This window comes from Lepidochelys kempii, chromosome 24, assembly GCF_965140265.1.
Source record: "Lepidochelys kempii isolate rLepKem1 chromosome 24, rLepKem1.hap2, whole genome shotgun sequence".
Lineage (NCBI taxonomy): Eukaryota > Metazoa > Chordata > Testudines > Cheloniidae > Lepidochelys > Lepidochelys kempii.
In genome coordinates, this window is record NC_133279.1 from 18069083 (window position 1) to 18092918 (window position 23836).

General features: G+C 72.6%; 2 protein-coding genes across 2 annotated transcripts in view; one reads left to right on the plus strand and one right to left on the minus strand.

The window, feature by feature from the left end:
* Positions 1-698: 698 nt before the first annotated feature.
* PAFAH1B3 (platelet activating factor acetylhydrolase 1b catalytic subunit 3) lies at positions 699-3513 on the plus strand. The gene is made up of 6 exons (XM_073323557.1): positions 699-826; positions 1620-1714; positions 2066-2155; positions 2260-2376; positions 2635-2757; positions 2836-3513. The coding sequence occupies exons 2-6, from the start codon at positions 1634-1636 to the stop codon at positions 3100-3102; spliced, it is 678 nt and encodes a 225-aa protein (XP_073179658.1). The 5' UTR covers positions 699-826; positions 1620-1633; the 3' UTR covers positions 3103-3513.
* Positions 3514-4248: 735 nt separating this feature from the next.
* CIC (capicua transcriptional repressor) overlaps positions 4249-23836 on the minus strand; it is a 35692-nt gene continuing 16104 nt past the window's right edge. Inside the window, 19 exon segments of the mRNA XM_073323556.1 lie at positions 4249-5291; positions 5882-6013; positions 6144-6275; positions 7037-7191; positions 7441-7694; positions 8068-8516; positions 8837-8985; positions 8987-9047; positions 18644-18828; positions 18906-19036; positions 19118-19305; positions 19465-19834; positions 19836-20291; positions 20293-20607; positions 20987-21087; positions 21343-21562; positions 21852-22039; positions 22119-22284; positions 22550-22732. Coding sequence (XP_073179657.1) covers positions 4996-5291; positions 5882-6013; positions 6144-6275; positions 7037-7191; positions 7441-7694; positions 8068-8516; positions 8837-8985; positions 8987-9047; positions 18644-18828; positions 18906-19036; positions 19118-19305; positions 19465-19834; positions 19836-20291; positions 20293-20607; positions 20987-21087; positions 21343-21562; positions 21852-22039; positions 22119-22284; positions 22550-22732 — 4131 coding nt within the window. The 3' untranslated portion in view covers positions 4249-4995.

Genomic DNA, 23836 nt, shown 5'->3' on the forward strand with positions numbered 1-23836 from the left:
CCTGGATTTAGGGGGAGGGGGTAAAAGGAACAGCCAGACTTAGGGGGAGAATGACTTAAAAGCCAAAGTCCAGAGGGGGGCAGTTAATGCAGCTGGATGGGGGGGGGGTGATGAGAACAGCCACAGTCACACAGAGGCTGCAATCAGGGGAGGGGGGCGCTGGGAACAGCCGGGCTCTGGTGGGGAGGGTAAAGGGAAGAGCCGGACCCCGGGAAGGGGGGCGCTGGGAACAGCCGGGCTCTGGTGGGGAGGGTAAAGGGAAGAGCCGGACCCCGGGAAGGGGGGGGGCGCTGGGAACAGCCGGGCTCTGGTGGGGAGGGTAAAGGGAAGAGCCGGACCCCGGGAAGGGGGGGCGCTGGGAACAGCCGGGCTCTGGTGGGGAGGGTAAAGGGAAGAGCCGGACCCCGGGAAGGGGGGGCGCTGGGAACAGCCGGGCTCTGGTGGGGAGGGTAAAGGGAAGAGCCGGACCCCGGGAAGGGGGGGGCGCTGGGAACAGCCGGGCTCTGGTGGGGAGGGTAAAGGGAAGAGCCGGACCCCGGGAAGGGGGGGGGGGCGCTGGGAACAGCCGGGCTCTGGTGGGGAGGGTAAAGGGAAGAGCCGGACCCCGGGAAGGGGGGGCGCTAGGAACAGCCGGGCTCTGGTGGGGAGGAGCCGGACTAGCTCATACCATCTCCGCGCGGCGGTGGGAGCGTCTGCACTTCTTCCCAGCCCTCCCCTGTCACATGGTTCCGCCCAGGCCACCCGCTGCTCCCCAACGCAGAGCGAACGTGCGGGCGGCGGCGGCGGCTCCGGAACCATTCGCTCCCCACCCCCGCCAGCCTCTTAGGTGAGCCTCCCCCCGGCCCAGGGGAATGGTACCACCCGCATGCATCGGGGGGGCTCAGTGTGGATCTAACCATTATACCCACGGGAGGGTAGGGGAACCAGCCCCTTTTCTCCTCCCTCCCCCTCCACGAATGGTCCTATCCATTCTACATGGGGGCTCGAGGGGCCGCCAAGCCATTGCCCCCATGGGGGGATGGATAAACCCCCTTCCTGGGGAAATGGACCCGCTCAATCTCTATGCCCCCCGCCTCAAGGGGCGGACCAAACCATTAGTCTTCATGGGGGGTGTTACGAAGGACTCGGCCATCTTCCCCAGACTTGAGCCTGGAAACTGAGTTTGACCCCGCCCTGCATGGACCTGAGGAGTACGGATCAGTCAATATACACCGGGGGGGGGGGGGAGGGAGAAGGGAATGGTATCTCCCACTATGCATGGAAGCCTGGGGGGGTGGACCCAACCATTATACCACGTAAGGGGGAATGATGTCTCTAAGGTGCCACAAGTACTCCTTTTCTTGTAGCTGAGAAACGTACCTGTCACCCCACCTTCACAATGGTACAGTCCGAGAGTGGGCTGAGAGGATTCAACCATTATCCACAGGCAAGGGTAGAATGGAGAAGGGCCAAAACTCCTGTCCCCCATCCCAGGGAATGGTATTATCCACCGTGCATGGGACTTGAGGGTGCAGACCCAACCATTATCCCACATGGGGAGAGGTTGGGTCTGGACAGAACCATTATCAAAGCGGGGTGGGGAGTGCTGCTGTTTCTGACCTGCTGGCTTTGCCTCCTAGGAGCTTCCAGGACCATGAGTGACGGGGACAAGAACCCGGCCAGCACCCCGACGCCGCTGGCCGACGTGCAGGGGGACGGGCGCTGGCTGGCGCTGGTGAGGGATGGCACTGCACAGACAGCCCCGCCCCTCCCATGGGGGGTGCTGCACGGACACCCCATCCTGTCCCATGGGGACACTGCATAGACACCCCTGCCCCACCCTATGGGGACCCTACACAACACCCCCACCTGCCCCATAAGGGGCACCGCACGGCCCTGCCTCACCCCACAGGGGCTGCAATGGTAGCGGAGGAGGGGTCCCCATGCAGCTGACCCCCTGCACCCCACCCCAGAGGGGCCACGTCCCAGCACTGGGCCCGTCAGCCTGTAAGGGAGAGTCTCTGCCTGACATAGGCTCTGGGGCCCTGCTGCTCCCCAGCCCTGCCTGACCCTGTCTCCCCCCCAGCACCATCGCTTCATCGCAGACAGCAAGGACAAGGAGCCCGAGGTCGTGTTCATCGGGGACGCCCTGGTGCAGCTGCTCCAGCAGTTTGAGGTGAGCCCCACACTCGTCCTGGCCCTGCCCCGGCAGGCTGGGGGGGCCATACGGGGACCACGGCCCACCCTGAGGGCCCCAGCTCTGACTCTCTGTCCCCCTAGATCTGGCGTGAGCTCTTCTCCCCCCTGCACGCGCTCAACTTCGGCATTGGGGGCGACGGGACGCAGCACGTGCTGTGGCGGCTGCAGGAGGGCGAGCTGCAGCACATCCGGCCCAAGGTGCGGGGGATCAGGGTGCCGGGGGGGCACCGACGAGGTGTGAGGGGAATAGGGCGCTGATAGGAGGCAGGTGAAAGGGGTGCGGGAGGCAGTGGGGGCAAATAGAAGGCAGGTGAATGGGATGTGAGGGGCAGGGGGGATGACAGAGGGCAGGTGAATGGGATGTGGGGGGCGAGGGGGCTGAGGCCTGGGGAATAGGAGGCTGGTCACTCCCTAGGGGGCAGCCACCAGCCCCCCTCACTCCTGGCCTCCCTGCAGATCGTGGTCGTCTGGGTGGGCACCAATAACCACGGGCACACGGCCGAGCAGGTGGTGGGCGGCATTGAGGCCATTGTCCGCCTCCTGCAGCAGCAGCAGCCCCAGGCGCGCGTGGTGGTGCTGGTGAGTAGGGGGCACAGCGGGGTGGTGGGGGGAAGGGGGACCCTCCCCCAGGCCTGACAGTGCCACGTCTGCCCCCAGGGCCTGCTGCCCCGGGGCCAGGGCCCCAACCCGCTGCGGGAGAGGAACCGGCGGGTGAACGAGCTGCTGGAGGCCCGGCTGCCGAGGCTGCCCAACACCTGCTTCCTGGATGCCGACCCCGGCTTCGTGCACTCGGACGGCGCCATCAGCCACCACGACATGTACGATTACCTGCACCTGAGCCGGCACGGCTACGCCCGCCTGTGCCCGCGGCTGCACGCGCTGCTGCTGCATTTGCTGGGAGAGTGCCACCAGGCCGGGCCCTGAGCCGCCGCCGCCACCGGGGGGGGGCCAGCGGGCCGGGCCCTGAGCTGCTGCTGCCACCGGGGGGGGGGGGGGCAGCGGGCCGGGCCCTGAGCTGCCGCCACCATGGGAGGGGGCCAGCGGGCCGGGCCCTGAGCCGCCGCCGCCACGGGGGCGTAACTGGGCCAAGCCCTGAGCCACCACCACACCAGGCCCTGAGTTGTTGCTGCCACTGGGGGGGGTGGCACTGCATCACCGTGCAGGGCCGCACTGCATCACCATGCAGAGCCGTGAGCCACCACTGTCCCTCCCCCCACAGCCCACAGCGCTCAGCCATGGCCCCCCCATCACTGCACCACCACAACCATCCGACTCGGGCACGCGACTGCCCAGGAACCCTTGCACCGCACGGGCATTAAACGCAGATTTGCTGTCTGCCGGCTGGAGCCAATTATCTGCCTGGCCCCCAGGTCTGGGGAGGTTTGCGCCCCATGGGCGGGGGGACAGAGGCAGGGGAGAGGAGGGGTGCTGGGGGGTAAGTGACATCAACCTGAGACATGGGGTCAGGAGAGCCCACATGCAGGACTGGGGGAGCAGCCTAGGGGGTGCGGGTTGCCATCACCAGAGCCCTGGGGGAGGAGCAGATTGATGGGGAGCAGGCCCAAAATGGGGGATGGGGGAATGCGGAGACCAGGCCCTGGGAAGGTGACTCAGGGAGCTGGTGCTGGGGAGAGGGAGGTGGGGGACCCGTACAGGGAGCAGAATGGGGGGGCACCTGGGGAGCGGGGGGGTGAATATGGTGGGGGCGACGCAGGGAGCAGGCCCCAGGGAGGGGGTGACAGACACAGCGTTGCCAGCGCCGGGGGGCAGAGACCCCAGATGAGCCACGTGGGGCTGCCGGGGCCAGGTGCTCGTGGCACATCCAGCAGCGGGTGCGTGGGCCTGAGCCCTGCAATGACCCGGCTGGGCCAAGCCAGAGCCCCTGATGGGGCCTGGATTTAGCCCTGGGCCCCCAGGCAGCTGAGGGGGTGTTGGGAGCAGAGTAGTTGGGGGTGGAGCCTGGCACGGCTGGGGCAGGTCAGGAGGCGGAGCCTGGCATAGTCCCCACCCCCAGCACAGCAGGGGCGGAGCATGTGAGGGTGGGGGAGGGGCTGACACAAGCCACAAGCATCAGGTCCCAAAATATTTAACATTATTAAAAGTCGTCACTTTCCAGGTGTCCATCCCCCCCCCCGCAGTCTCCACGGCAACAGGGGCGGGGCCGGGAGCCTGCAATGGGCCGGTCTGGGTGCCACAGTGGGGATGGGGTAGCCACTGGCATCATGGTGGAGCAGACCATCCCAGCAGGGGGGTAGGGCACACCCTGGTGCCCATGGGGGAGCAGACCATCCTTGTGGAGCGTGGGGGGGAGGCGCTGGCATCTGTGGCGGAGCAGACCATCCCGGCGGGGGGGGGGGGCAGGCGCTGGTGCCCATGGCAGAACAGACCATCCTGGCTGGGGGGGGAGGAGGCGCTGGCATCTGTGGTGGAGCAGACCATCCCAGTGAGGGGGGGGAGCAGGCAGGCGCTGGTGCCGATACCCATGGCAGAGCAGACCATCCTTGCAGGGGGCGCTGCAGTCCATGGCGGAACAGACCATCCTTGCGGGGGGCGCTGCAGTCCATGGTGGAACAGACCATCCCAGCTGGGGAGGGGGCAGGCGCCCATGGCAGAGCAGACCATCCTTGCAGGGGGCGCTGCAGTCCATGGCGGAGCAGACCATCCTTGCGGGGGGGCGCTGCAGTCCATGGTGGAGCGGACCATCCCAGGGGAGCAAGGAAACATCTTTGCCGGGGCCCCCGGTCAGGCCGGGGCGTAGCAGGAAGGTGGGCGAAGCTCCCAGAATGCTTTGCTTCCAGCCGTGCCACTCAAGGCCCTTCATCTGCCACTGCCTGCGGCGCTCCCCGGGGGAGATGTCTGGCTATTGTCCCAGCTGGTGCTGCCCCCTGCCTCTGCCCCCGGGTCCGAGTCCTGGGGGGGCGCGGGCTCCGGGGGCTGCCCCTCAGCGGCTCCGCCACTGCCTGGGCCCCCCGGCTCGGGGGTGCTGGGCGTCTGCTCGGTGGGGGTCGCCGCCTGCATGATCTTCTGCCGCACCTCGCGGATCTTCAGCTGCAGGCAGACCTTGGTGGGGAAGATGTCGGAGTAGCGGGCCTGGAACGCGGCCGTGGCCTGGGCTGCGGGAGACAAGACACCGTGTCAGCGACACAGGGCTGGTTCCACGGGGGCCCCTCGCCCGGCGCCGGGGCGCGGCCCCTCTGGGCAGGGGCTGGTTCCACGGGGGCCCCTCGCCCGGCGCCGGGGCGTGGCCCCTCTGGGCGGGGGCTGGTTCCACGGGGGCCCCTCGCCCGGCGCGGCCCCTCTGGGCGGGGGCTGGTTCCACGGGGGCCCCTCGCCCGGCGCGGCCCCTCTGGGCGGGGGCTGGTTCCACGGGGGCCCCTCGCCCGGCGCGGCCCCTCTGGGCGGGGGCTGGTTCCACGGGGGCCCCTCGCTGGGGGGTGGGCAGGGTGGGGCTGCACAGCAGTTTGGCGGAGGACACGATGGAGACGCCTGCATCCCCCTGACGCTGACCCATGGAATGGCCGGGGTCCTGCCCCACTCCTGGATGCCTACATTACACATGGAGAGTCCTCCTACCCCATGGTACCCCTATGGAGCTCCCCGCCCCACAGTGCCCCCTAATGACTCCCTCCCCCCGCTCCCTGCCCCATGGCACCCCCTAGGGAACCCCTAGCGCCGCGCTGGCTGCGGCCCCGGCAGCACCGACCTGAGGGGAAGAAGCCGTGGTCCTGGAAGAGCTGCATGACCAGCGCCCGCCTCTGGTCCAGGGTCCGGCGCAGCGACGAATACGGGACCTTCTCGTACTCCAGCTCCCCCAGCACGTCCTCCGCCTCCGCGCCTGGGGGGAGGGGCTGTGAGACTGCGCCCCGCCCCTTCCTGCAGGCCCTGCCCCTTCCTGCAGGCCCCGCCCCTTCCCCACCCCATCATGCCGGCCCTGCCCCCTCGCCAGCCCTGCCCCCAGCCCTCACCCGTCTTGTCGAAGGTGAAGATGTCGCCCTCGCACTTGGCACTCTTGGGCGTGTTGGGCTCCGAGCTGCAGCTCGAGCGGCGCCGCATCTTCCGCTTGGGTGAGATGGGGTCCTCGGCGGAGGAGTCCAGGTCTGGGGGGGCCGAAGGGCTAATGAGCCCTCATCCCCTCCTGCACGGGACGCCGGTGCCCCTCGCTCCCGCCCCACAGGCCCCCCCCCCGCAGCCCCCCCCAGTGCCCCTCGCTCCCACCCCACAGCCCCCCCCGCTCCCGCCCCGCAGCCCCCCCCGGTGCCCCTCGCTCCTGCCCCACAGCCCCCCCCGCAGCCTCGCTCCCGCCCCGCAGCCCCCCCAGTGCCCCTCGCTCCCGCCCCGCAGCCCTGCCCCCCAGCTCCACCGGTGCCCCTCGCTCCCGCCCCACAGCCCCTCGCTCCCGCCCCGCAGCCCCGCCCCTCAGCCCCCCAGTGCCCCTCGTTCCCGCCCCGCAGCCCCCCAGTGCCCCTCGCTCCCGCCCCACAGCCCTGCCCCCCAGCTCCACCGGTGCCCCTCGCTCCCGCCCCACAGCCCCCCCAGTGCCCCTCGCTCCCGCCCCGCAGCCCCACCCCTCAGCCCCCCAGTGCCCCTCGCTCCCGCCCCACAGCCCTGCCCCCCAGCTCCACCGGTGCCCCTCGCTCCCGCCCCACAGCTCCCCCAGTGCCCCTCGCTCCCGCCCCGCAGCCCCGCCCCTCAGCCCCCCAGTGCCCCTCGCTCCCGCCCCACAGCCCTGCCCCCCAGCTCCACCGGTGCCCCTCGCTCCCGCCCCACAGCTCCCCCAGTGCCCCTCGCTCCCGCCCCGCAGCCCCGCCCCTCAGCCCCCCAGTGCCCCTCGCTCCCGCCCCGCAGCCCCCCCGCTCACCAGTGGAGTTTTTGCGCTTCTTGCGGTAGCTGCCCAGGATGGCGCGGGGCGACGTGGCCAGGGACTGCAGCGTGGGCGAGGGCAGAACCTCCTCGGGCTTGAACTCGGGCAGCTCAGCGAAGCGCTCCTCGAAATCCACCTCCGACAGAACCCTGCTGGGGGAGGGGCGGGGGCGCGTCATGCACCGGCTCTCCCGGACACCACAGTCCCCTCCTCTCCCCCCAGCCTGAGCCCAGGAGTGGGGGTCCCCTGAGATGGGGGCGCCGGGTGTCTGCCCCAGGCCAAGCTCCTAACGAGCCATGTGATCCCTGACCCTGAGTGACTCCTGACCCCTCAAGGGCCTGTGACCCCTGGCCCCAGGTGACCCCGAACCCTAATGACCACTGACCCCCCCCGTCACTCACTTGTCCACCGAGTCAAAGGTTTTCTTCAGCGGGGGAGGCCGGACCTTCACCTTCTTGCCGCCCCCCCCCTCCTTGCGCTCTGGGCCCTCGGGTGCACCGGGGATTGGACCTGCCCCCCGGGACCCCTCCCCAGAGCCAGCAGGGGCGGGGCTGAGCGCAGAGGAGGACGAGGAGCCAGCAGGGGGTGCTGGGACTTCAGGGCGGCTCTCAGGACCCGGGACCCTCCAGTCGGGGGAGACAGGCACCCGGGGGGTCTGCGGGGAAGAGAAGCGTCAGCATCGGGGGCAGGAAAGGCCCCTGAGGTTGGGGGGGTTCGGGGCAGAGGGGAGGTAGGGGAGTGATGGGGGACAGGAGGTGGGTTATTAACCCTAATCCCGTCCCAGCACCCAGGCGCAACCTCAGGGGAGGTGGCGGTGAGGTACGATGGGGTGGGGCTGGGGGCTCCCTCACCATCTCGGTGTTCTTGCCCCCCTGGGAGCAGTGGGGTGGGGGTGGGGGTAGGGTGGCGGGCAGGGAGGATGATGGGGGGGGGCACTCACCATCTCGGACCCCTTGCCCCCTGGGAGCAGTGGGTGGGGCGGGGGTAGGGTGGTGGACAGGGGGATGATGGGGGGGCAGGTTACTCACCGTCTCCAGCCCCTTGCCCCCCGGGACAGCTCCGGGGGCGCTCGCCTGCTCTCGGGGTGTTCGTTCCTCACTGGCCCCTGGCGCAGCCTCCCGCTGGCTCCAGCCCTCACCGCTCTCAGCCTCAGGCACTGGGTGCTGGGGGGGCGCGGGCGAGGGGGGGCGCCCATCCCAGCTGTCTGGCTCCGGAGCTGGGCCGGGTCTGGGGGGCTGGGGCGGAGGGGAGGGGGCAGGCAGCTCCGGAGGCTCCCTTGGGCTCTCCAGCTCCCGGGAGACGCGGGGGGCCCCCCCAGGCTCCGTCTGCTGCCCCCCTGGAGGCCGGGCAGGGCTGGGTGACGGGGCCGACTCATAGGAGCCCACGGGGATGCTGGCGATGGCGGCCTTCACCTTCTGGGGGGGCTTCGGCGGAGGGCGCGGGGGCCGGGTAGGCGCCGGGGGGAAGGCGAGGGGGCCTGTGGGGGGAGAGAGATAGTCATAGGGGGCTGGGTGAGCCACAGGGACCCCCCCACTTACACCCCCCCAGCCCCGTCCCCACCCCAAAGCTCTGCCCCCAGTTCCATACCCGTGAGGGCGGAGCCTAGCCCGCTCCCACCCCATAATTCTGCTCCCACCCCATACCCGTAACAATCTGGCCCAGCTCAGCCCCACCCTCTGTTCCGTAGCCATGTGTTGGGGACCTGCCCAGCCCCATCCCCCCGTTCCATAACCCCACCCCCATTCTGTAGCCAGGTGGGTGGGAGTGGGGCTCTGCCCAGCCCCACCCCATTCATACCCATAGGTCCAGGCCCCAGTGTGCCCTGGCTGCCGGCACTGCTCCCCTTGGGCAGGATGGGTGCAGGGGCGGGGCTGGCCACGCTGTAGACGAGACCGTGGGCGGGTGACGGGGCGGGGCCGGCGGTTGGGGGGCCGGGGTAGATGGCCGAGCTGGGGGCTGGGCAGCGGGGAAACCCCCATCTGCCCCGGGGCCAGCAGGGGGCTCTGCCCTGGGGAGAGAAACACCAAGGGTGAGACGGACAGATGGATCCACTCCCCTGCCCCCGTCCCTCACCAGCCCCCCACACTCCCATGACCCCTGCCTGGTGCCAGCCCCTCCCCACCCCAATCCAGCACCAGCCACCCCCGCCCCCATCTGGCAACAGCCCCACCCCCAACACAGCCCCCTGCCCCCGTCTATTGGGACTGCCAATTTTCTACTCGCACAAAACTAAACACCCTTGCCCCACCCTTGCCCGCCTTCTGCGAGGCTCCGCTCCCACTCACTCCATCCCCCTCCCTCTGTCACTCGCTCAGGGGGTTGGGGTGTGTGGGGGGGTGAGGGCTCCAGCTGGGGGTGCGGGCTCTGGCGTGGGGCTGGGGGATGAGGGGTTTGGAGTGAGCTGGGGGGGCTCCAGGCTGGGACCAAGGGGTTCGGAGGCGGGAGGGGGCTCCAAGCTGAGGAGGGGGGTTGGGGTGCGGGAGGAGGTACAGATTCTGGGTGCGGGCTCCAGGGTGGGGCTGGGGGGTTGGGTGCAGGGGGAGTGGGAGGGCTCCGGCTGGGGGTGCGGGCTCCAGGCTGGGACCGGGGGGTTCGGAGGACGGGAGGGGGAGGGCTCCGGCTGGGGGTGCGGGCTGGGACCGGGGGGTTCGGAGGACGGGAGGGGGAGGGCTCCGGCTGGGGGTGCGGGCTGGGACCGAGGGGTTCGGAGGACGGGAGGGGGAGGGCTCCGGCTGGGGGTGCGGGCTGGGACCGAGGGGTTCGGAGGACGGGAGGGGGAGGGCTCCGGCTGGGGGTGCGGGCTCCGGGCTGGGACCGAGGAGTTCAGAGGACGGGAGGGGGAGCGCTCCGGCTGGGGGTGCGGGCTCCGGGCTGGGACCGAGGGGTTCGGAGGACGGGAGGGGGAGGGCTCCGGCTGGGGGTGCGGGCTCCGGGCTGGGACCGAGGGGTTCGGAGGACGGGAGGGGGAGGGCTCCGGCTGGGGGTGCGGGCTGGGACCGAGGGGTTCGGAGGACGGGAGGGGGAAGGCTCCGGCTGGGGGTGCGGGCTCCGGGCTGGGACCGAGGGGTTCGGAGGACGGGAGGAGGAGGACTCCGACTGGGGGTGCGGGCTCCGGGCTGGGACCGAGGGGTTCGGAGGACGGGAGGGGGAGGGCTCCGGCTGGGGGTGCGGGCTCCGGGCTGGGACCGAGGGGTTCGGAGGACGGGAGGGGGAGGGCTCCGGCTGGGGGTGCGGGCTCCGGGCTGAGACCGAGGGGTCCGGAGGACGGGAGGGGGAGGGCTCCGGCTGGGGGTGCGGGCTCCGGGCTGGGACCGAGGGGTTCGGAGGACGGGAGGGGGAGGGCTCCGGCTGGGGGTGCGGGCTCCGGGCTGGGACCGAGGGGTTCGGAGGACGGGAGGGGGAGGGCTCCGGCTGGGGGTGCGGGCTCCGGGCTGGGACCGAGGGGTTCGGAGGACGGGAGGGGGAGGGCTCCGGCTGGGGGTGCGGGGTGCGGGCTGGGACCGAGGGGTTCGGAGGACGGGAGGGGGAGGGCTCCGGCTGGGGGTGCGGGCTCCGGGCTGGGACCGAGGGGTTCGGAGGACGGGAGGGGGAGGGCTCCGGCTGGGGGTGCGGGCTCCGGGCTGAGACCGAGGGGTTCGGAGGACGGGAGGGGGAGGGCTCCGGCTGGGGGTGCGGGCTCCGGGCTGAGACCGAGGGGTTCGGAGGACGGGAGGGGGAGGGCTCCGGCTGGGGGTGCGGGCTGGGACCGAGGGGTTCGGAGGACGGGAGGGGGAGGGCTCCGGCTGGGGGTGCGGGCTCCGGGCTGGGACCGAGGGGTTCGGAGGACGGGAGGGGGAGGGCTCCGGCTGGGGGTGCGGGCTCCGGGCTGGGGACCGAGGGGTTCGGAGGACGGGAGGGGGAAGGCTCCGGCTGGGGGTGCGGGCTCCGGGCTGGGACCGAGGGGTTCGGAGGACGGGAGGGGGAGGGCTCCGGCTGGGGGTGCGGGCTCCGGGCTGGGACCGAGGGGTTCGGAGGACGGGAGGGGGAGGGCTCCGGCTGGGGGTGCGGGCTGGGACCGAGGGGTTCGGAGGACGGGAGGGGGAAGGCTCCGGCTGGGGGTGCGGGCTCCGGGCTGGGACCGAGGAGTTCGGAGGACGGGAGGGGGAGGGCTCCGGCTGGGGGTGCGGGCTCCGGGCTGGGACCGAGGGGTTCGGAGGACGGGAGGGGGAGGGCTCCGGCTGGGGGTGCGGGCTGGGACCGAGGGGTTCGGAGGACGGGAGGGGGAAGGCTCCGGCTGGGGGTGCGGGCTCCGGGCTGGGACCGAGGGGTTCGGAGGACGGGAGGGGGAGGGCTCCGGCTGGGGGTGCGGGCTCCGGGCTGGGACCGAGGGGTTCGGAGGACGGGAGGGGGAGGGCTCCGGCTGGGGGTGCGGGCTCCGGGCTGGGACCGAGGGGTTCGGAGGACGGGAGGGGGAGGGCTCCGGCTGGGGGGTGCGGGCTCCGGGCTGGGACCGAGGGGTTCGGAGGACGGGAGGGGGAGGGCTCCGGCTGGGGGTGCGGGCTGGGACCGAGGGGTTCGGAGGACGGGAGGGGGAAGGCTCCGGCTGGGGGTGCGGGCTCCGGGCTGGGACCGAGGGGTTCGGAGGACGGGAGGGGGGAGGGCTCCGGCTGGGGGTGCGGGCTCCGGGCTGGGACCGAGGGGTTCGGAGGACGGGAGGGGGAGGGCTCCGGCTGGGGGTGCGGGCTCCGGGCTGGGACCGAGGGGTTCGGAGGACGGGAGGGGGAGGGCTCCGGCTGGGGGTGCGGGCTCCGGGCTGGGACCGAGGGGGTTCGGAGGACGGGAGGGGGAGGGCTCCGGCTGGGGGTGCGGGCTCCGGGCTGGGACCGAGGGGTTCGGAGGACGGGAGGGGGAGGGCTCCGGCTGGGGGTGCGGGCTCCGGGCTGGGACCGAGGGGTTCGGAGGACGGGAGGGGGGAGGGCTCCGGCTGGGGGTGCGGGCTCCGGGCTGGGACCGAGGGGTTCGGAGGACGGGAGGGGGAGGGCTCCGGCTGGGGGTGCGGGCTCCGGGCTGGGGACCGAGGGGTTCGGAGGGACGGGAGGAGGAGGACTCCGACTGGGGGGGTGCGGGCTCCGGGCTGGGACCGAGGGGTTCGGAGGACGGGAGGAGGAGGACTCCGACTGGGGGTGCGGGCTCCGGGCTGGGACCGAGGGGTTCGGAGGACGGGAGGGGGAGGGCTCCGGCTGGGGGTGCGGGCTCCGGGCTGAGACCGAGGGGTCCGGAGGACGGGAGGGGAGGGCTCCGGCTGGGGGTGCGGGCTCCGGGCTGGGACCGAGGGGTTCGGAGGACGGGAGGGGGAAGGCTCCGGCTGGGGGTGCGGGCTCCGGGCTGGGGACCGAGGAGTTCGGAGGGACGGGAGGGGGAGGGCTCCGGCTGGGGGTGCGGGGTGCGGGCTGGGACCGAGGGGTTCGGAGGACGGGAGGGGGAGGGCTCCGGCTGGGGGTGCGGGCTGGGACCGAGGGGTTCGGAGGACGGGAGGGGGAAGGCTCCGGCTGGGGGTGCGGGCTCCGGGCTGGGACCGAGGAGTTCGGAGGACGGGAGGGGGAGGGCTCCGGCTGGGGGTGCGGGCTCCGGGCTGGGACCGAGGGGTTCGGAGGACGGGAGGGGGAAGGCTCCGGCTGGGGGTGCGGGCTCCGGGCTGGGACCGAGGGGTTCGGAGGACGGGAGGGGGAGGGCTCCGGCTGGGGGTGCGGGCTCCGGGCTGGGACCGAGGAGTTCGGAGGACGGGAGGGGGAGGGCTCCGGCTGGGGGTGCGGGGCTCCGGGCTGGGACCGAGGGGTTCGGAGGACGGGAGGGGGAAGGCTCCGGCTGGGGGTGCGGGCTCCGGGCTGGGACCGAGGGGTTCGGAGGACGGGAGGGGGAGGGCTCCGGCTGGGGGTGCGGGCTCCGGGCTGGGACCGAGGGGTTCGGAGGACGGGAGGGGGAGGGCTCCGGCTGGGGGTGCGGGCTGGGACCGAGGGGTTCGGAGGACGGGAGGGGGAAGGCTCCGGCTGGGGGGTGCGGGCTCCGGGCTGGGACCGAGGAGTTCGGAGGACGGGAGGGGGAGGGCTCCGGCTGGGGGTGCGGGCTCCGGGCTGGGACCGAGGGGTTCGGAGGACGGGGGAGGGGGAGGGCTCCGGCTGGGGGTGCGGGCTGGGACCGAGGGGTTCGGAGGACGGGAGGGGGAGGGCTCCGGCTGGGGGGTGCGGGCTCCGGGCTGGGACCGAGGGGTTCGGAGGACGGGAGGGGGGAGGGCTCCGGCTGGGGGTGCGGGCTCCGGGCTGGGACCGAGGGGTTCGGAGGACGGGAGGGGGAGGGCTCCGGCTGGGGGTGCGGGCTCCGGGCTGGGACCGAGGAGTTCGGAGGACGGGAGGGGGAGGGCTCCGGCTGGGGGTGCGGGCTCCGGGCTGGACCGAGGGGTTCGGAGGACGGGAGGGGGAGGGCTCCGGCTGGGGGTGCGGGCTCCGGGCTGGGACCGAGGGGTTCGGAGGACGGGAGGGGGAGGGCTCCGGCTGGGGGTGCGGGCTCCGGGCTGGGACCGAGGGGTTCGGAGGACGGGAGGGGGAGGGGCTCCGGCTGGGGGTGCGGGCTCCGGGCTGGGACCGAGGGGTTCGGAGGACGGGAGGGGGAGGGCTCCGGCTGGGGGTGCGGGCTCCGGGCTGGGACCGAGGGGTTCGGAGGGACGGGAGGGGGAGGGCTCCGGCTGGGGGTGCGGGCTCCGGGCTGGGACCGAGGGGTTCGGAGGGACGGGAGGGGGAGGACTCCGACTGGGGGTGCGGGCTCCGGGCTGGGACCGAGGGGTTCGGAGGACGGGAGGGGGAGGGCTCCGGCTGGGGGTGCGGGCTCCGGGCTGGGACCGAGGGGTTCGGAGGACGGGAGGGGGAGGGCTCCGGCTGGGGGGTGCGGGCTCCGGGCTGAGACCGAGGGGTCCGGAGGACGGGAGGGGGAGGGCTCCGGCTGGGGGTGCGGGCTCCGGGCTGGGACCGAGGGGTTCGGAGGACGGGAGGGGGAAGGCTCCGGCTGGGGGTGCGGGCTCCGGGCTGGGGACCGAGGAGTTCGGAGGACGGGAGGGGGAGGGCTCCGGCTGGGGGTGCGGGGTGCGGGCTGGGACCGAGGGGTTCGGAGGACGGGAGGGGGAGGGCTCCGGCTGGGGGTGCGGGCTGGGACCGAGGGGTTCGGAGGACGGGAGGGGGAGGGCTCCGGCTGGGGGTGCGGGCTCCGGGCTGGGACCGAGGGGTTCGGAGGACGGGAGGGGGAGGGCTCCGGCTGGGGTGCGGGCTGGGACCGAGGAGTTCGGAGGACGGGAGGGGGAGGGCTCCGGCTGGGGGTGCGGGCTGGGACCGAGGGGTTCGGAGGACGGGAGGGGGAGGGCTCCGGCTGGGGGTGCGGGCTGGGACCGAGGGGTTCGGAGGACGGGAGGGGGAAGGCTCCGGCTGGGGGTGCGGGCTCCGGGCTGGGACCGAGGAGTTCGGAGGACGGGAGGGGGAGGGCTCCGGCTGGGGGTGCGGGCTCCGGGCTGGGACCGAGGGGTTCGGAGGACGGGAGGGGGAGGGCTCCGGCTGGGGGTGCGGCCTCCGGGCTGGGACCGAGGGGTTCGGAGGACGGGAGGGGAGGGCTCCGGCTGGGGGTGCGGGCTCCGGGCTGGGACCGAGGGGTTCGGAGGACGGGAGGGGGGAGGGCTCCGGCTGGGGGTGCGGGCTCCGGGCTGGGACCGAGGGGTTCGGAGGACGGGAGGGGGAAGGCTCCGGCTGGGGGTGCGGGGCTCCGGGCTGGGACCGAGGGGTTCGGAGGACGGGAGGGGGAGGGCTCCGGCTGGGGGTGCGGGGCTCCGGGCTGGGACCGAGGGGTTCGGAGGACGGGAGGGGGAGGGCTCCGGCTGGGGGTGCGGGCTCCGGGCTGGGACCGAGGGGTTCGGAGGACGGGAGGGGGAGGGCTCCGGCTGGGGGTGCGGGCTCCGGGCTGGGACCGAGGGGTTCGGAGGACGGGAGGGGGAGGGCTCCGGCTGGGGGTGCGGGCTCCGGGCTGGGACCGAGGGGTTCGGAGGACGGGAGGGGGAAGGCTCCGGCTGGGGGTGCGGGCTCCGGGCTGGGACCGAGGGGTTCGGAGGACGGGAGGGGGAGGGCTCCGGCTGGGGGTGCGGGCTCCGGGCTGGGACCGAGGGGTTCGGAGGACGGGAGGGGGAGGGCTCCGGCTGGGGGTGCGGGCTCCGGGCTGGGACCGAGGGGTTCGGAGGACGGGAGGGGGAGGGCTCCGGCTGGGGGTGCGGGCTCCGGGCTGGGACCGAGGGGTTCGGAGGACGGGAGGGGGAGGGCTCCGGCTGGGGGTGCGGGCTCCGGGCTGGGACCGAGGGGTTCGGAGGACGGGAGGGGGAGGGCTGCGGCTGGGGGTGCGGGCTCCGGGCTGGGACCGAGGGGTTCGGAGGACGGGAGGGGGAGGGCTGCGGCTGGGGGTGCGGGGTGCGGGCTGGGACCGAGGGGTTCGGAGGACGGGAGGGGGAGGGCTCCGGCTGGGGGTGCGGGCTGGGACCGAGGGGTTCGGAGGACGGGAGGGGGAGGGCTCCGGCTGGGGGAGCAGGCTCCGGGCTGGGACCGAGGGGTTCGGAGGACGGGAGGGGGAGGGCTCCGGCTGGGGGTGCGGGGTGCGGGCTGGGACCGAGGGGTTCGGAGGACGGGAGGGGGAGGGCTCCGGCTGGGGGTGCGGGCTCCGGGCTGAGACCGAGGGGTTCGGAGGACGGGAGGGGGAGGGCTCCGGCTGGGGGTGCGGGCTGGGACCGAGGGGTTCGGAGGACGGGAGGGGGAGGGCTCCGGCTGGGGGTGCGGGCTCCGGGCTGGGACCGAGGAGTTCAGAGGACGGGAGGGGGAGGGCTCCGGCTGGGGGTGCGGGCTCCGGGCTGGGACCGAGGGGTTCGGAGGACGGGAGGGGGAGGGCTCCGGCTGGGGGTGCGGGCTCCGGGCTGGGACCGAGGGGTTCGGAGGACGGGAGGGGGAGGGCTCCGGCTGGGGGTGCGGGCTCCGGGCTGGGACCGAGGGGTTCGGAGGACGGGAGGGGGAGGGCTCCGGCTGGGGGTGCGGGCTCCGGGCTGGGACCGAGGGGTTCGGAGGACGGGAGGGGGAGGGCTCCGGCTGGGGGTGCGGGCTCCGGGCTGGGACCGAGGGGTTCGGAGGACGGGAGGGGGAAGGCTCCGGCTGGGGGTGCGGGCTCCGGGCTGGGACCGAGGGGTTCGGAGGACGGGAGGGGGAGGGCTCCGGCTGGGGGTGCGGGCTCCGGGCTGGGACCGAGGGGTTCGGAGGACGGGAGGGGGAGGGCTCCGGCTGGGGGTGCGGGCTCCGGGCTGGGACCGAGGGGTTCGGAGGACGGGAGGGGGAGGGCTCCGGCTGGGGGTGCGGGCTGGGACCGAGGGGTTCGGAGGACGGGAGGGGGAAGGCTCCGGCTGGGGGTGCGGGCTCCGGGCTGGGACCGAGGAGTTCGGAGGACGGGAGGGGGAGGGCTCCGGCTGGGGGTGCGGGCTCCGGGCTGGGACCGAGGAGTTCGGAGGACGGGAGGGGGAGGGCTCCGGCTGGGGGTGCGGGCTGGGACCGAGGGGTTCGGAGGACGGGAGGGGGAAGGCTCCGGCTGGGGGTGCGGGCTCCGGGCTGGGACCGAGGGGTTCGGAGGACGGGAGGGGGAGGGCTCCGGCTGGGGGTGCGGGCTCCGGGCTGGGACCGAGGGGTTCGGAGGACGGGAGGGGGAGGGCTCCGGCTGGGGGTGCGGGCTCCGGGCTGGGACCGAGGGGTTCGGAGGACGGGAGGGGGAGGGCTCCGGCTGGGGGTGCGGGCTCCGGGCTGGGACCGAGGGGTTCGGAGGACGGGAGGGGGAGGGCTCCGGCTGGGGGTGCGGGCTCCGGGCTGGGACCGAGGGGTTCGGAGGACGGGAGGGGGAGGGCTCCGGCTGGGGGTGCGGGCTCCGGGCTGGGACCGAGGGGTTCGGAGGACGGGAGGGGGAGGGCTCCGGCTGGGGGTGCGGGCTGGGACCGAGGGGTTCGGAGGACGGGAGGGGGAAGGCTCCGGCTGGGGGTGCGGGCTCCGGGCTGGGACCGAGGAGTTCGGAGGACGGGAGGGGGAGGGCTCCGGCTGGGGGTGCGGGCTCCGGGCTGGGACCGAGGGGTTCGGAGGACGGGAGGGGGAGGGCTCCGGCTGGGGGGTGCGGGCTGGGACCGAGGGGTTCGGAGGACGGGAGGGGGAAGGCTCCGGCTGGGGGTGCGGGCTCCGGGCTGGGACCGAGGGGTTCGGAGGACGGGGAGGGGGAGGGCTCCGGCTGGGGGTGCGGGCTCCGGGCTGGGACCGAGGGGTTCGGAGGACGGGAGGGGGAGGGCTCCGGCTGGGGGTGCGGGCTCCGGGCTGGGACCGAGGGGTTCGGAGGACGGGAGGGGGGAGGGCTCCGGCTGGGGGTGCGGGCTCCGGGCTGGGACCGAGGGGTTCGGAGGACGGGAGGGGGAGGGCTCCGGCTGGGGGTGCGGGCTCCGGGCTGGGACCGAGGGGTTCGGAGGACGGGAGGGGGAGGGCTCCGGCTGGGGGTGCGGGCTCCGGGCTGGGACCGAGGGGTTCGGAGGACGGGAGGGGGAGGGCTCCGGCTGGGGGTGCGGGCTCCGGGCTGGGACCGAGGGGTTCGGAGGACGGGAGGGGGAGGGCTCCGGCTGGGGGTGCGGGCTCCGGGCTGGGACCGAGGGGTTCGGAGGACGGGAGGGGGAGGGCTCCGGCTGGGGGTGCGGGCTCCGGGCTGGGACCGAGGGGTTCGGAGGACGGGAGGGGGAGGGCTCCGGCTGGGGGTGCGGGCTCCGGGCTGGGACCGAGGGGTTCGGAGGACGGGAGGGGGATCAGGGCTAGGGTGGAGGGGCTTACCTCAGGCAGCTCTCGGAAGCAGCGGCAGGTCCCCGCTCCGGCTCCTAGGCACAGGGCAGGCCAGGCAGCTCTGCCGCACACTGCCCCTTCCGCAAGCGCCGCCCCCCGCAGCTCCCATTGGTCACGGTTCTGGCCAAAGGGAGCTGCGGGAGCAGCACTCGGGGCCGGGGCAGCCTGCATAGCCCCCTGGCTGCCCCTACGCGTAGGAGCTGGAGGGGGGGCCTGCCGCTGCTTCCGGGGGCCACGTGGAGACAAAACATGTAGGGACTAGTCTGTCTTAGTCTGCCTGCTGGGCAGAGCTGCCAGGGTCCCTTTTCGACCGGGCGTTACCGTCAGAAACCGGACACCTGACAAACCTACAGCCCCCCCACCCAGCCCCAGCCCCCTGCCCCCATCTGGCACTTGCCCCCAGCCCCAGCCCTGACCTAGCCCCCTGCGTCCCCGAACTAGCCCTCTGCCTGGCACTTGCCCCCCGCAGGTCACCCAACCCAGTCCCAGCTCCCACCCAGTGCCAGTCCCGGCATGCCCCGACCCAGTCCCAGCCCCCCTCACCGCTACGTCCCCAACCCAGCTATCTGCCCCTCCCTGGTACCGACACACCAGGGCCAGCCCCGCCAAACACATGAGGGGAGCAGAGGTCTGGATTGAGTGTATCAACGCCCCCGCATTGCAAACCCACCCCCCCGCATTCACAGCCCCCCTCCCCCCTTACCCGAGAGCAGCGGCTGTACAATAGCCGGCCCGCTGGGCCCGATGGCCGTGAAGCCCAGGGCCATGGGGGCCGGCCCCACAGGGGCCTGCACGTAGGTGGCAGCGGGGGCGGCGCCAGGCTGCGAGGGGGAGGCCGAGGTGCCCAGGGTCAGCTGGTGCCCGCCTGTGGACTGCACATAGGTGATCCTGGGCAGAGAGGGGGGAGCGTTACAGGCAGGCGGGGGGGACACAGAGCCCTGCCCCGCCACGACCCTGGTCCCTACCTGGTGGAGGAGGAGGGCAGCAGCACCTTCTGGGCCTGACCGGAGGGTCCCACGAGGGCCGTGGCTGGGCTCAGGGGGGGCGCCAGGGCGCCACTGTTCAGAGCAGGGGTCAACGAGGTCACCTGGATGACCTGGGGGGTAGAGCGGCGTGGTTAGAGGGACCCCCAAGCCGTCCCGTCCCGTCCCGCCCTCCGGCACAGACATGCACTCACCTTGCTGGCAGGCTGGGCTCCGTTCTGCAGGGGCACCGGGAAGGGCGGCGCCACCTGGGCCATGGGGCCGGCCCCACCCCCGGGCCGCACCGTCACCTGGGGCGTGGCCACGGGTACCAGCACCTTGCCCTGCACCAGGTGGGCAGAGCCTCCGGGGCCTGGGGCCTGCACTGGAGATGCTGACTGGGCTGGGGGGGAAGACAGGGGCCGCATCAGGATGGGGTGGGGGAGAGGGAGCCAGCCCCCCCGCCCCATCCCCCGCCCCGCCCCGTGCCAGCCAGCCCCCCCGCCCCATCCCCCACCCCGAGCCAGCCAGCCCCCCCGCCCTGGGGCCAGCGCCCCCTCACCTTTGGGGGCGGTGGAGACGACGGTGCTGGCGTTGCCAGGCCCGGGCTGGAGGACGGGCAGGCCGTGGGCCGTGGTGGCGAGCACCTTGCTGCCGGTGGGGGGCAGGGTGAAGTGGATGCTGGTGGCTCCAGCCCCTGCCCCCTTGCCCCCAGCCACCTGCAGCTGCTGGGGTAGGGTGGGCAGGATGTACTGCACCTGGGTGATGCTCCCTGCCTTGCCTGGGGCCCCCGGCAGGAGGCCCTGGGGCTGCAGGATGCCCAGGGGCACCGGCCCATTGGGCCCGGACCCCGAGGGGTTCTGGGTGATGAACTGCACCGAGGGCTGCGGTGGCAGCACGGTCACTGGGGCCGGCCCGGCCCCCGCCCCCCCCCGCCTGCCCCACCAGCAGGTTGGTCACCACGTTGCCCGGGGTCACCGGGGCCTTGGGCACCGGCCCGAGCAGGGGCCCGGCCACCAGGTGGGGCGAGGGGGCCTGGCCGGCAGGGGGCGGGGGCTTCTTGTCGGCGTAGAGGAGGCCGATGCGCCCCACAGGCACGGCCTCGGGCTTGGCGCCCCCCAGCACGGCCAGGGCTGGCGGGGCCGGCTCCAGGGCTGGGGGGCTGAGCAGGGGCCCGCCCTCGCCCATCCCCCGGGGGAAGGGCTTGCTGGCGATGGGCACCGGGGTGCTGCTCACCGGCTTGACCACGTTGGTGACCACGGTGGAGGCCGTGCGGGCCGGCGCCCCCCCGTAGCCGCTGAGCGAGGGCGCCGTCACCAGCACCGTGCCCGCGGACAGGCGCCCCGGCTCGGGCAGCACCAGCGCCTGCAGCGCCCCCCCGGGGGGGGGGGATGACCGAGGGCCCGGCGGCGCCTGTCTCCGCCCCCCCGGCGCTGTCAGCCCGCTTCCGGCGGTAGGGGGGAGCCGGCTCAGGGCGTTTGGCTGGCGCGGGGGCGGGGGGCTGGGCCCCCCGCAAGTCCTGGGCCTTGAACGGGCTGGGCGCCAGCGGGAAGGGGCTGTAGGGCTTGGCCAGGGGTGGCTGGTCGGGGCCATGGGGCAGGTCAAGCTCAGGGGGGGCTGGCGGGCGGCAGGGGGCAAAGGCGCCCGAGGAGGGGGGCAGCGGCGGGGAGCGGATCACTGGGGAGAAGAGCTTCCGCCCAAAGCCCTGGGGGCAGAGAGAGACACAGGGGGGAGGTTAGGTGCTGACCCCCATAGCTCCCCCTGCCCCTCATAACTCTCCCACCTCTCCCTGCCCCCCCATCAGCTCCCACACAGCCCCATCTCTTCCTGCCCCCCATAGCCCTTCCCTGCCCCCATCACCCCCTGCATAGCTCCCCCACCTCTCCCTGCCCCCATCAGCCCCCCATCAACCCCCAGACAACCCCTCTGCCTCTCCCTGCCCCCATCAACTCCCAAACAGGCCCCCTGCCTTTCTCTGCCCCCATAGCTCCCCCTGCCCCATATCAGCCCCCCTACCCCCCCATCAATCCCGTATAGCTCCTCCTGCCCTCTAAATAGCCCCCCTGCCCCTTCCCCAGCCCCACCTTGCCGTCGGGCTCCTCGTCTGAAGAGGTGTCGCTCTCACTGTCCGTCACCCTCTCCTTGCACTTCAGGTCAATGTCGGGCGGGTTGAACCCATCGTCCGCTGGGGGGGCAGGAGGGGGCAGAGTCAGTGATGCCCCCGAGGCCCCACCCTCATCTCACTGCCCGGAGATCCAACCCCCTCCCTGCAGAGCTGTGCCGGGGGGGGGAAGACACGTCTGTGGGGTGTGCGGCCGTACAGCGGGGCCATGGGGGGGTGGCTAAGGGATTTCTGGGGGGCAGTGTGGAGTCCGGGGGCTCTAGGCGAGCTCCGAGGGAGCCGGGAGCTCTGAGGGGTTCGGGGGGGGAGGGGCCTCACCAATTACATCATCGTCCCCCTCCTCCTCGCAGATGACCATGCGCTCCTCGTCGCTCGTCATGTCCTCGCTGGCCACACGCTGGGAGCGGGCGGCACGGGGGGCTGGCGGCAGTAGGGGGGGCCGGGGCCCCTCACCTGGAGCTGCGAATGGGGTCCCAGAGGGGCCCGGCCCCCCATACTGCCCCTTCCCGCCGGGGTAGGGTGACGGGCTGGAGCACATCTGCAACAAAGCAGGGAGCAATTGGGGGCTGCGACCCCTGCACCTCCCACCAGCAGGCCCCTTCAACCCAAACCTGAGATCCTCCCCCCCGCCAGGGATCCTATTCCCCCCCGATCCCCAAGCAGGGCCCCCCAACCCAGACCCGAGACCCTCCCTCCCATCAGGGATCCCATTCCCCTCCCAGCAGGGCCCTCCAACCCAGACACAGACTCCCCATAGGGGACCCAATACATCCCCTCACCACCCCTCCAGAACCCAACCCACCATGAGCTCCAAGGCCCCCCAGTACCTGTGTGAGCTCCTGCAGCGCCTGGCTGTCCCGCTCCCCGGTGTTCAGCCCGTGCACCCCGCTGTGAGAGAAGGCCCGGGGTCGCTGCGCCCCAGACCCCGCCACGTGGATCAGCCGCTCCCCGGGCACGTGCCCCGTGCCCCCTGCCTTGCCCTCTGGCCCCGCCAGCACCGGGATCTCCGAGGAGGCTATGGGGGAAGAAGAGAGGGGCTGAGCAGGCTGTGGGGGGAGCCCCATGAGGGGGAGAGGGGAGGGGGCGGGTCTCACCTCCCGGCACGGCAGCCGTGCCCGTCTCCGACATGCTGCGCTCCCGCGCCTCCTTGGGGCCCCCCCCAGGCCCCGGCGCTGAGGGCTTGGCGTCCGAGCTCGACTTCTTCCGGTCCTTGTTACACCACTTCCAGTCGGGGTGCGCCTTGAAGTGCGCCTCCTTCACCTGTGCACGGACCACGTTAGGGGGCACCCCGCTGGCCCCCCAGACCTTCCGCTCACCGGATCCCCAAGTCCCTTGCTCCCCCGGCCGAGTCCTCCCGCCCGACTCGCTGGCCCCCAGGCCCCCCACTGACCACCTGCAGCGCAGCACCCCCTGCTAACCCCAACGCTGAGCTCCCCAACCCCCTCGTTGACGCCCCCTGCTGTCCAAGTCCCTGCAGCGCAGCCCCCCCCCCCCCGCAGCCCAGGCCCCGCCCCGGTGCCCGCACCTGGAAGGCCAGGTCATGGTACTTCTGCTTCTCCTTGGGCCCCAGGGCGTACCACCACTCGCCCAGGATCTTGCTGACCGTGCGGTTGTCCTGGTTCGGATGCCGCTGGTGCACCAGGGCCCGGTGCCGCTTGCTGAAGATCATGAAGGCGTTCATGGGCCGCCGGATATGGTCCTTCTCCCGCTGCAGGGAAGGGAGGGGTCAGTATGCAAACGACCTATGCACCCACGGCCAATCATATTCCTCCAACAGGAAGGGGGTCTAGGGGAGGGATCAGCATCCAAATAAGCAACACACCCACGGCCAATCACATCCCTCCAACGGGGGGGGGGGGGGGGTCATCTAGGGGAGGGGTCAGTATGCAAACAAGCAATGCACTCGCAGCCAATCATACCCCTCCCCAAAGGAGGGGGGCCTATGGGGGGTCCTCATGGAGCATTCCATGTATAAATACAGGGGGGGATGAGTTCTCATGGCACATTCCACGTGGGGGATTAAGGGGGCTGGTTCTTATGGAGCATTCCATGTGGGGGATGGAGGGGAAGGGGGAGTTACCATGGAGCGTTCCAGATGGGGGATAAAGGGGGGCATGAGGTGTCATGTTGCGTTCCATGTGCAAATTAAAGGGGGGGGGTGAATTCTCGTGCCACATGCCATGTAGGGAATAATCCACTTGGGCTTGGGGAAGTGCAAGTCTCTCTGGACTGTTCCATGCACACAGCATTGCGGGGGGGGGCACTCTTGTCTCTGTACCATTCCATACACAGGGATGGGGGGGAGCTGGTCTCTCTGGACTGTTCCATGCACACTGTGGGATGCCCTCTCTGGATCATTCCATGTACAGGGGGTGGAGCGGATTTCACTGGACTATCCCATCCACATGGCAGCATGGGGGAGGGTGTCTCTCTGGCCTGTTCTATGCACATGGCGGGTGGGGAGATGGTCTCTGTGCGGGGACTGACCGTTCCACGGACACAGGGGTGGGGAGATGGAGTCTCTGGACTGTTCCATGCACACGGCAGGGGGACAGTCTCTCTCACCTTGTTCGCAAAAAGAAAAGGAGGACTTGTGGCACCTTAGAGACTAACCAATTTATTTGAGCATGAGCTTTCGTGAGCTACAGCTCACTTCATCGGATGCATAAAGTGGAAAATACAGGGAGGAGATTTATATACACACAGAACATGAAGTGAGCTGTAGCTCACGAAAGCTCATGCCCAAATAAATTGGTTAGTCTCTAAGGTGCCACAAGTCCTCCTTTTCTTTTTGCGAATACAGACTAACACG